We start from the raw sequence: 12,512 nt of genomic DNA on the forward strand, positions 1-12,512 counted from the left end.
ATCGTTCTCGAGGTATTCTTGGATTATCACAAAAGAGCTATATCGAAAAGGTACTTAAAAGATATGACATGCAAGATTGTAGACCAAATGACACCCCTGTTACTAAAAGAGACAAGTTCAGTTTAAGTCAATGCCCTAATAATGACTTGGAAATTAAAGAAATGCAGAAGATTCCTTATTCCTCAGCTATAAGGAGTCTGATATATGCTCAGGTTTGTACGTGTCCGGACATAGCGTACATTGTTAGGATGCAAGGGAGATATTTAAGTAACCCGGGAATGGATCATTGGAAAGAAGTCAAATGGGTCATGCGACATTTACAGAGAACAAAAGACTACATGCTCACATATAGGAGATCGGATCAGTTGGAGATCATCGGTTATTCTGATTCCGATTTCGCGGGATGCCAAGATAGTAGGAGATCTACTTCAGGCTATATTTACCTGCTTGCTAGAGGTGCTATTTCCTGGAAGAGTGCTAAACAGATACTCATAGCTACTTCCACCATGACAGCGGAATTTATAGCGTGTTATGAGGTATCAAATCATGGGATATGGCTGCGTAATTTTGTCACTGGACAAGTGTCAATAAAGCATATTGGAACAAACTCTATGATTACGGATCTGCTTACTAAGGGATTAATACCCAAGGTTTTTCATGAGCACACTGCTCATATGGGTGTAATGTCTCTTAAAGATATCTAGTTTCAGTAGAAGTTGGTATTTTTGCTTTTCATATTAGACACATGTACTATTGTTTTGGATACGATTTAAGGTTATAGTTATTTTTAGTTATAAAGTTATTTGGTTTATTATCTCTGAACTTATTTAAAATGATCTCACTAAGGCATCAAGGTGAACCAGTTGAAAATAGGCATGTTACAGATCACATCACATGTAAGTTTCATGCTACACATCCATGCTTGATCCATGTCATTCGGTTATATTGATATACGTGACCATTGATGGGTTTAGCTACATGAAAGTAGCGAAAGCCGCTTTAATCCTATGTTGATATGATTGATGAACGTGATTGTTTGGGGATACATTCGATAATGATAGCAAAATTCTGAGTACTCATAAGGTTATGTTTAATGCACAATTATAAGGTGACACATATAGCCCAAGTGGAAGATTGTAAGGATTTTTAATCCATCGATGGACTTATATGTGTGAATAATTGGGTGTTAAATTAAAGACTATCAAATTCGGTTAAACCCAATTAAAGTGATCTAATAAGGCTTCAATTTTGGGTTTTAATGTATCCAATTAAAGTGTGAGTTTATATATGTGTAGAGATCGGGCCCAAATCCTAATTTTATGATAGGCCGAATTAGTCAAAGTGTGTCGCTATATAAATACGGTTATGATCCCCAAATCACACGTACGTATTATTCATTCTCTTTTGCATCCCATCATAGAGAGAAAAAGGAGGTTGCGTGTAGATTTGGAAGACTATACCGCATGATTCAATTATTGCAAATAACCATGTCTGATTCAGGTACACTTCCGCTATAGTTCTTTAATTTCTTGATGATTTAACATGAAAGATCCGGTGACTTAGTTGAATATTGGTAATATTTGTGATGGATTCTTGAAATCTTGATTTCTGTCAATTAGTTAAACAATTAGTGATGATTTTCTAGTGTTTTACCAATTTGTAAAAATTAGTAGTTATTTTCTTATTAATTAGTATTTAACTGGCATTTGTAGTTTATTTTAGTGTGAAATGTCAATGAAGAGATTTTTTAAAAGAAAGTATTTCATAGAAAATGTTGATGAGGAGATATCAAATAAAATGAATTTTGATGTTAAACAACTTATTGCAGATCCTAAAATAAGGAAGAAGATGATTATCTTATTAATGTTGTCGTTATGTCATTTTTAGTATTGTCGTAATATCATTAAATTCATAACCGAAAAGTTCGATCTTGACTAAATTTTGCCCGCATTGGATAAAATTTCCGGCTCCGCCCTTGATTGTTATCGGTCCCAATCTACAAAATCTTTAAGGAAGGCACCTCAATATCACGCGGCAACATCAATTTGATTTTTTGTATTGGATATATAAGAAACATCGGATTAATTGGAATTCCACTTTGAAGAAGATAGCCACCCTTCTATTTTCTATAAAGACACAGCAAGAACAAGATGTTAAAAGAAGAAATAAAGAAATTGTCTTGTAAACATACAAAATGATTAACATGTGAGTATACGTAATTGAGTGTAGACACAAATATATTTGTCTCTTTGAACGTTCGAAGGACTCACACATGTCACAATAAGATTAAAATGTGAATATAAATAAATCGAAGGAAAGACACAAATAAATTAGTCTCTTTGAATGTTCGAAGGACATGAGCATGTCGCAATAATTTGAAAAAAATGATCAAACATAATACCTTGTTTAGGGATGACTATGATTTAAAATTAAAATTAAAGATATTGTTATAAAGAAACAAAAATTGGAGATAAGAGTGAATCATATCGTCTCACGACATGTTTGCTAATATTTGTTAAACATTGCATATTCTTGTTCTCGACTTCAGAAAATACAAAAGCAGCATATATCGTGAGGTAAGTAAGTAACTTATAAGCTTAGCCAAACATGAAAAGTTATATTATTAGGACAGACTTTCCCTTTCGCTTTTGTTTTTACCCTGCTCTTAGAAGATACGACGCCGTTTTGTAACATTTGAGTACTCCGTTTACTTGTAAAACCCTGCATTTGGATTCCTATCCCACCACCACATCATCGCCGCCGCCGGCGGTATCCAAGTAGGGCGCAAATCCAACATCTGTTTAACGTAATTATAAAAAACAATTAATGGAAGACAAGCCCTCGACGTTGAGTTCCTCCCCCACTTCCGCCAATTACACCACCCCCAAAACCACGCAAGAGCTGGCAATTGACGGCCAAAAACACCTCGAAGAAACAATTGAAGCCGCTTTCTTAATCCTTTCCGCCATGAATGACGAGCTTTGCAATCCAAATCTCTGGTCTACCCCCACCACCACCTCCGCCACCACTACTCAGCGTAATACCAGCGCCGCCGCCGCTGCTAATACTACTATTGCTAATGGCGGGCCTACCAGTATGAGTATTGGGCAACACTCAAATGGTGACGTTCTATCGGACTCGTCTTCTTCCGCTTCTTCCTCCGCCTCCGCCTCTGCCGCCCAGTCTCATCACCCTAACTTTGATATTGGGGGTGGGGCCCTCGATGAGGCCCGCCTCCGGTACAAAGCCGCTGTGGCGGCTCTGCGCTCTGTTCTCACTGCCATTTCCAATGCTGAAAAGGTAATTTTTTAGTGCGTATTATGTAATAATAGACTAGATGTGACTATACGATGAACGAGGACGTAGTGTCCAAGACTATCCAATCCTTCTAGTAAACATGCTATTGACATTTTAAGAATTCTCTACTGTATGGCCTCTGAATTCGTTAATCTTATGATAGGAAGGTAGAATGGTACTGTAGAATTCAAAATGGAAGTAGAATGGTGCCTTTCTTGGTTTATTTATATTGGTGTTTTGAATTATTATCATCCATGCTTGCTAAACTTGATGTTTATTAGTTTCATTTCTTGAATTGATTACAAGTGGACTCTTCCATTACAATAGGCAAAGGCGCCTGAAGCTATTTCATCTGTATCTCCTTCAGAGCAAACTGAAATTGAGAAGCTTGAAGAGCAGGCCTCTACCTTAAGAAAGGTATGCGATGAGACTGGACTAAAAATTTAATTTTAAGCTTGGATAAAATGTGGAAAAAAAATTCCACACACACACACACACACTATATATATATATATAGTCCCACTAAATCCGCCAGTGGTTTTCATGAATCATTTTCAGCTTGCTTGTGAGTTGCATTACTTTGCAATGGTAAATCATTTTTCGTCTATAATAATTCTCTTTTCAGCTCTAATATTGTCACTGCTTTAAGTTGCATTGCCCAATAGGTGAAGAATTTTTTTGTTTATTCATTTTACTTAAAATTTTGAGTTGCCATGTCACACAAGAAGGTTATATGTTAACTACCTTGTCCCTTCTACTCGTCATCTTAAAAGTCCATCTCATTTATTGTTGTTGTGCTTATGGAAAGACATTTGACTGTATTAAAGTTTCCTAGTGCTTGACTGGGAAACACAAAGAATTTAAGGTTTGGCTAAGCTTAAAATTTTAACTTATAAGCAAAAAAGCAAGTTTAAAAATGAATAATAATTTTAATTAATTAAAACTGGAAATAATTTACTTATTTAGATAGTAGGTTACAGTGTTTTTTTTTTTTTTTTGAAAATCAGTAATTTTTTGACTTTAAAATAAGAGAAAAATGGAAGTACCCCTAAAACTTTCATGCTTTTACGTGTTTAAATTAAAATTTTGAGAGTCTAGTACTACGAGCTTTGTCAAAGAGTGCCCAGCTTGCATAGGGAATGGAAGCCAAATTTCAATTTAAGTTTACCATATGCCTTAAAAGGATTTTGTAATGAGTCAATGAGTTGCTTGGCAAAATGGTAAGGTGCACGGTGGTATCACTATACACCTTATCATGGTGGGTTGAACGTGGGTTGCTTGTTTGTACCTCTATGCACCCTACCATTATGCCAATTAATCATTCATTCTTATAAAATGCAAACAAAATCATTTATGGAATGCGGTAAACTTAAATTCGACTAGTATTAGACTTCCATTCCCCACATGGGAAGGCTCGTATATTGGTTGGGCTCATAGTACTATACCATCAAAATTTGAACTGTAGACATAAATGCAGGAAAGGTTTCAGGTATAGAAGCAAATAATCAAAAGTTATGTTTTACTAATTATCAAGCTTATCGAAATGATGAATAAAAGTTAATCTGTCATTGGGAGATGACATTTGATGTGAAGCATCTATTCTTAACTAGAGGATATAGATGAGGCTGTCTGTCGATTTTGTCTGGGTAGAAAGCGCATGTCCTTGGTAAAAGTCATGATCGCAGCTATGCCTTCTTCTGTATTTGTTATAACTGGGAAGTGTTGTTATTTCAAAACTTGATTATGATTATTGGGGTTTATGGTCATTTTGGATATAGATACTGTGAAGATGGAGGGAGTGATTAGAAGATCTTTAGAACGTCTAACTACGTATGTATCTGAACTTTAGTCTGTAGTTTTACTGAGTCTGTTCTGGAAAAATTTGTGCATCCATCTAATCATCTAAAGAAGTCGTTGATATGGAATTAAGTCTTTATATTAAGTCGTTTACTGATTTATTTGTCACTTATTTTGTGTTGAGGGGAAGGGCGTTGGGGTGATTATGGAAGAGAATGGCCAACAGTATATTCAATATCACCAGAGATGATATTGTTCTTTGACTTGTTCAATCCAGTTTAATGCTTATTCATAGTAGTCTTACAAGATACCATTCTATTGTATCTTTTCTGCAATAACTACTGACTTATTAAACATCTTTACTTTCTTAGGAGCTCACGAACAAGAATAAGCATCTGAAGCTTCTGATAGACCAGCTTCGAAATCTTATAGCCGACATATCTACTTGGCAAAGTCCTTGTTCAGTATGAGTTCAGCTGGATTTTGCAATATGATTTATGGAAATATAGATTTTTTCAAGGTGTTGCTATGTTGCTGAACTCTTTTCTGATTTTGACTTCACTATCAATGTGTTATTGTTTTAATGTAGCTGAGAGTATTCCTGGTTTACCCTTGTTTTAGTCAATGTAAGTTTGATAATATTGGTATAGCCCTTGATGATAATGTATAAAAGCTTGGCAGATTAGCTTTAGCTTGGTTTCCGTTTTCCATTTTTCATGGAAGAAATTCCAAAATTTTTCAGAAAGATGAAATTGTGGCACTGCTGATGATGGGAACTGGTTAATTAATTCTTAAATGTTTTTTCATCAAAATTAATTGATAGAATATGAAAAAGTTTCGAAAATGGGTTCATATATTGCTCCCCTTCCGTCTCTCAATATGTTGATTGATGGATCAGTGGATTACAGTTCGAAAAAACCTTGTTATAATTTTGCTTGAACTTGGTTCGGTTAAGGGATTTCGGGGCTCGAGTTCAGGTCAATTTAACTTATTGGCTCACATTCAAGCTGATATCACTCTTGTGCCTGTTTGCAGAAGTTCACAACTAGACTGATTTGCAACAAAAGCTTCCATCTTTCAACCGGAGTCGTTTTCTAGAAAGCTATGGAAAGACGTGATAAACTTTAGTCCTTAGCATGTAGTCATTCTATTCAGTCCATTCGATGTTGTCAAACCAGTCATTCAAGTCATTGGCAAAAACCCGAGTAAAAATTGTTTGTATATCTCCATACTTGTTCCACAATTCACTGCAAAGAATTAGTATATAATGTTGAGAAATCACCATTGCCGTCTGAAATAAAATAGTCAACCTTTTTCCCAAATAAAAAGTTCCAAAAATAAAACGTTGGAACCTGGAAGAGAACTCCTGTCAATTGTTAAATAAATAAATCTTTACACAAGCTACATTAAAATAGCATCAGCAAGATACTGAAAGAAGTTGAGGTAGAAAATGGTCCAACACCATCGTTTTCTAGTTTCTTTCACACCACCCAATTTGCAAGAAATCAACTGCTGATTCAAACTGCAGAGAGAATCGAACAACTGTTCGCATCTGAGTGAAACAATGGTCGCCCTTTTCCACACGATTCATGCTGGAGAATCCGTTCTCAGCAGCCATCTCTATGTGAGTTCTCTTCCAAGCTGGTGCAGGTTTAAATGGGATGTAAATGTTCATCTAGCAAAATCCAGCTATAGGAACAAATGTGCCTGCCCTTGTTGACATCGGGTGGCAGCTCAGATCCTCACCCCCTTTATGGTATAGCACTTTCTGCACATAGTATATCAGGTAGCATTGTGAGGCTCGGACCACCCCTTCGTCCACTTCTGTTATCCAGGCATCGTCACATTTGTACCACTGGTTTCTTAAACGCAAGTAAGTCACATAATGGCCAGATTCCAACATCCCCGAATGTGTAACCACAGCAAAAACCTCAAACTCTGTAGAAATGTCAGATTCATCGCTGTCAAAGGAAAATATTCTGTTTCCAAGTCTTTTCTTGACAACAGAAGAGGATAAATATGGCTTCATGTCTAAGGAGAAAGGAAACTGCAAATATTGATCAATTTTTCTCGACATTTTTCTAACTGTTGAGTGTCCAAATCGTTTTATGTGCAAACACAACACTAATGGAAGGCTTTTGATGGACATTTGCTTCAGTGCATCATGTTTCTCCTTACAATTTTCACAGTACAGTTTTTGATCTGATCCCAACTTTTCAGGTCTTGTGAAGAGGTCCAAGCAGCCTGCCAAGGTAGAATCAGCTGTGCTTGCATTTTGCTTGTTTGGCTTACTCTTACAACTGGATGGGTAGCAAGGGTCCATATTCAAGTTGAGAGAAATGTCCACACAAGGATCATAAGTAGTCGAAGTAAATCCACATGACGTACATGTTACATCTGATCTCAGTAGCCCGGAGAAAACTCTGTGAGCAATACACTGGCAATCTCCATTTTCTGTGTTACAAAAGCTCTTCCAATCAGTGTAACAGAATCTATAAGACATAAAATTCTTGAATCTGAACAGTTTTCCAGAACAAACCTATTTTTTGGTTTTCTTCAATTTGTCTGATTCATTCACAATTCAATTCCAAATGACACCCAAAAACATATAATCACTTCACAAATATAACAGAACACAAGATTTTTTTAATTATTTTTATATAAGATCCCCACCATTGGCACCTACACAACCAAATAGACACCTTCTCGTGCATGTCAATAACTTACACAAACACACCCTAAATCTCATCCTGACAACTTCAAAACAGACATAACAAAATCTTAGTATCTAGTTACCTTTAACTATGTTATTAGCTTTCCTCAATTTCTGATGGATTATGTCCAATATCGAAATAAAGAACTCATGAGCATCTTGCTGCTCATAACAGGCAAGATTTTCTGAATGCTGCCACCAGCTGCAAAGAACAAAATTCATCATAGTCAGATTAATCTACTAAGGCAATTAATTTCATTAAACATACAACCACCAAGAAAAAGTGATTATAACAATATAAGAGAACAAGAACCTATGAATAAACTAAAGTTGAGCATTTGTTTAGAGGATTCATGGGATGCATAGAAATCTCTGTTGGGATTTTAAAATGTAATGCTCACAATTACAAACATGAAAAACTTCCTTGTCAAGCGGAAAATCATATTAAATAAACTGAGAAACCTTACCAAATAAACTTCATTTCCTATGTTTATATTTCAAATTATAGATCTTAAAGGAGATCACCATCCAAAGTCTCAATTAACCAATTAACTCTGCTACATTCTAACTTGAAACAAATGGGGCATACACCACTCATATTTTACATGGATTAAGCATATAGCAACAAATATCATAATCTAAGATAACCAAGAAGTGCTTAAAAGTAATAGAGCTCAATCATGCGAATTTAAACGAACCTGTAAAGAAATGGAGCTGGACTGTAAGGAGTCCGATCACCAGAAAACACAGCAGAAAAGATGACATCAATATCACAAGGCAAACAAAATCGATCTGTCAACCTTATCCTACATCTCTCGTGACTGTGTCTATCACTAAGGAAATAATTCCTCAAAGGGGGCGCATGAAGCAATGCTTGCAACACGGAGTTCATAAAACAAGTGTTCCCAAGATTATTAAAACCCCTCAATCCCAAAGGGAAACATGACTTAGATCTCTGATCCCTAGTCAAAACCAATCTTTTCATGTACTTCGAATCCAAATCCATCCCAGAATCAAGCCTTTTCCTCTTGCTCAGCCGCAACCCACCACCCATTACAACCCCATTTCCACTTCTTGGTAACCCCATTAAGTGTTTGCTCATCACAGAGTTATCAAAATCAGGATCATACACCTGATCACAACATACACAGCAATAAAGCTCAGCCCTTTCGATTTCCACAGCAATCTCATGACCACCACAAGATTGACTGTGCAAAAGGGCATGATTTGATTCAGGAGACGTGCAACATGACATTGACGAACAGATCAAACACTTAAAAAATCTACCTTGACACCCTGAGCAAAAACTGCATATGGGCATCTCTGTTTTTGATTTATCAATCATTGTTCTTCCATAAGGATTGATCTTGAAAAAATCTTGGATCAAATTATAGCCCAGTAAACCATGCTTCAGCTTATAATTTTCAAGGTGCTCGCATGGCTTTGGGGCTGTGCAAGCAGAGTTCCTTGATGACATACTGATAAAAATTGAATCTTTTCTTCAAGAAGAAAAATAAAATCTTGGTTTTGTATCACAATCCTCAGATTTATTCGAAGGTAATAGCTATATGATAATCAATGGTTAATTTTTCTTAATAACAAATAAATAATAAATATAAGACTCTAGAAACAATCAACACCAAAAAAGGGTTGATCTGATAATGGATTTGAAGTATTTATATAATAAAAATTAAAGGTAAAATGAAATTTAACTGGGTATCAATCAGTTTAACGAGAGGAGAAGGAGGAGGAGGTGGTGGTAGTGGTGGTGGAGGGGGAGGAGGAGGAGGAGGCGCTATTTTGTGCCCCAGAGACCGACCTACTTTTCTGGCGTGGTACAGAACACCTGTGCTTTTCTACCTGGCTGATCTTTACCGTTAAAATTTGATCATCAAGTTGGTGATGTGAGGCTGGCTATGAGACTGTACACCAATTTATCAAATTCCAGAACGGGCCTTTTGGTGGCATCGCACATTGGTTGAGGCTTTTTAGCTGATTTTGGTGTCGGCTGTATTTCTTTTTGTTTGACAAAGTTTGTAATCAAAATTTTAGTGAATTTTGATAAAAATTGATAAAATAGCTATGACTAAAAATTCGATAAAAGTTATACATTCATAAATTGTCCAGTTGAAATTAAAATGTGATCCACTAAAGAGTTGATGAAGTTTTAACAAGACTTAATTGGAAATTTGGTCATTTGGTCCTTCCTCAACCAAATTATATGAATGTAGAGTTGAGTAAGCAAACAAAGAAAAGTATAGATAATTAAATTTAAGCCTTCCCGATTTTCTTGTTGAATTTTACTTGAACACTATGAAAAACAATTGAAAAATAAATAGCCAAAGGCTCTTTACTCTCTGACACATAATTTTTACGTGACTTTAAGATCGTGTTGAATTTGGATATGACTCTTTAAAAGTTGGACAATCGTCAATTTTCTACCCGTTTGGCCCCCATTCATTTTGATTATAATGGGAGGAATAATTTTTTCTTCTTTTTGAAAAATGAATGGTTGTAAAAGAATGAAAAGTTTTTGATTTACGTATAATATTATTTTATTGAAAATTGTGTGATTGAAAATAAGAGAGAGAAAAATTTAATTTAATGAGATGTAATGCGAGCCAAATGAGTGTGGAGTAGAAGAAATTAATTCATATCTCTAAATTTTAGTGATGGAGTAGAAGAAATTTATTCACAAAAAAATATGCTATCCTTGTGACTTTGGATCTTGTAGTCACTTTAGCAAATTTCCCTTGTTTTGTAAATGATTATTGAGTAACAAGATACAATCATGTTTAGAATATTGGGGGCAATATGTTAAAACTCACATTTCACATGATAACTATTTTGAAGTTGGCTATATAAATATTTTTTCATCATTCTTTTCAATCCGCTGCTATGTATATAAGAGTGTGACACAAACACGACAAAATTGTACCCACCTAGTGCAATCCACTTCTTTAGTTGGAGCTTGTAACTCTGAAGAAAGAAGCATAGATAGACATTTATTTTTGATATGTGGTAATGGTACCATATTTGAGTTATTATGTTGTCCAAACATACCATATCCCAAGATGTACCAATTATCCAGCATTATTTTGAAGTGGCACTTCATATTATTATGTGATTTCATGAGCTATGGGGTTTGCTAATTTCAAACAAAGATCTTTAAAATTTTTGAAGATTCAACCCGGAGAAGTATCTCGTAGTCCAAGAAGAATTCCTTCTTTTAGACACTACTCATATGACTTGTAGGAAGGATGGAATAAAGTTAAAACCTTTGTCAATGTAGCCACAACTACATCATAGTTGTCCCATAATCCTGCCCAATTCCATGTTATCCTCCTCAGAGACAACCGCATCTGAATTGATCCGGAATTTTCCTTTTTTCTTGTGATTAGCAGTAGCAATTATGGACATTGCCACCACATTTGTCTACTGAAGGAGACCAGCATAATATTAACAAAAGTAGCCTTTCCTCTCTTCTTCCCACCATGAAGCACTAGTTTCGATCCCGGATGACAACATATAAGCCACTCTCCCGCTAGCCTCTCCTTGATTTTTTGCTCTGAAATTCCCATCAACACATTCCTCATGTGTTGAATATTGTTCAAAATCAAATTAAGTGAGCTGATTATTGGGCCTTCAATGAAAAAATAAAATAAAATGGAATGGATAAAATAAAAAATGGGAATTATTTGCCCATGCATGTACATGGGCCATTTTTCCATGCGCACGCATGGTTCGTATTGGCCGGAACATAAACAAAAATGCCTTTACCATGTGTATGCATGGTTTATACTATGTGTATGCACAGGGTTAAAAACTAGCTATTGGCTGATTTTTCAACTAGAAATTTGGTGTCCTTCTGGATGAAAATTTGTCTCTTTTCATCATGTTTTGGCACCATTTCGTGTGGTACTAATTGAGACCTATGAATAAGTGGTTAATTATCAATACATAAAACATTAAAACCACTTAAGATCAAATTCCATTCCAAAATATTAAAAAATCATTTCTTTCATATTCAAAATTCTATTTTATGTTCTTGAGTTTTGAAGGTATTTCACTAGTGTTTAAGTGTTTATTCCTTTTCAAAACTTGATAAATTCTGCAAATCATTTGCCAAGAGCCCTTTTAAGCATCAAATTCAATTCGAAAGGGGGCAAATATTGTTTGATGACAATGATGATATGTTTGAGCATTTTTTCTTTGAAGTTCTTGATTCTTTTATTTTATTTCTTTTCATTTCCTCTTATTTGGAAATATAATTCCAACAATCTCAAAGGATATTTGCAATGGAGAATGAAACTACTATGATGACGATCAAGTTGATGAATCAAGAACTCGTTCGTTTGGACCATTTTGATGGGACGGATTTTACAAGGTAGCAAGACAAGTTGAAGTTTCTTCTAAAGGTGTTGAAGATCTTCTACATTCTTGATCCGGAGTTGGCACCACTACTAGAACCAGCAAATAGAGACATTGATGCTGTAAGAGTCGAAAGATAAAAACATCAAAAGGATGAATTGATTTGCCGCGATCACATAATGCATTATCCAATCGATTGTCTAATCTCTGCACCAGCATATCTTCGATAAAAGACATTTGGGATGTGTTGGAAAACAAATATAAAGTCGAAGAAGAAGGTACAAATCAATTTCACTAAGGTATTTTGATTTTAAATTCCTTGAAAATATTCCTT

The 12,512-nt window shown here is 35.3% G+C and overlaps 2 protein-coding genes across 2 annotated transcripts; one reads left to right on the top strand and one right to left on the bottom strand.

The window, feature by feature from the left end:
- Positions 1-2,610: 2,610 nt before the first annotated feature.
- LOC111404153 (mediator of RNA polymerase II transcription subunit 30) lies at positions 2,611-5,800 on the top strand. Its single transcript, XM_023032915.1, has 3 exons — positions 2,611-3,300; positions 3,625-3,714; positions 5,466-5,800. The coding sequence occupies exons 1-3, from the start codon at positions 2,827-2,829 to the stop codon at positions 5,562-5,564; spliced, it is 663 nt and encodes a 220-aa protein (XP_022888683.1). The 5' UTR covers positions 2,611-2,826; the 3' UTR covers positions 5,565-5,800.
- A 484-nt stretch (positions 5,801-6,284) lies between these two features.
- On the bottom strand, positions 6,285-9,779 carry LOC111404152 (ubiquitin carboxyl-terminal hydrolase 22). Its single transcript, XM_023032914.1, has 3 exons — positions 8,506-9,779; positions 7,891-8,009; positions 6,285-7,548 (listed from the first exon to the last, which is right to left on the bottom strand). The coding sequence occupies exons 1-3, from the start codon at positions 9,282-9,284 to the stop codon at positions 6,770-6,772; spliced, it is 1,677 nt and encodes a 558-aa protein (XP_022888682.1). The 5' UTR covers positions 9,285-9,779; the 3' UTR covers positions 6,285-6,769.
- Between the last annotated feature and the right edge of the window lie 2,733 nt (positions 9,780-12,512).

This window comes from Olea europaea, chromosome 11 (assembly GCF_002742605.1).
Source record: "Olea europaea var. sylvestris chromosome 11, O_europaea_v1, whole genome shotgun sequence".
NCBI lineage: Eukaryota > Viridiplantae > Streptophyta > Magnoliopsida > Lamiales > Oleaceae > Olea > Olea europaea.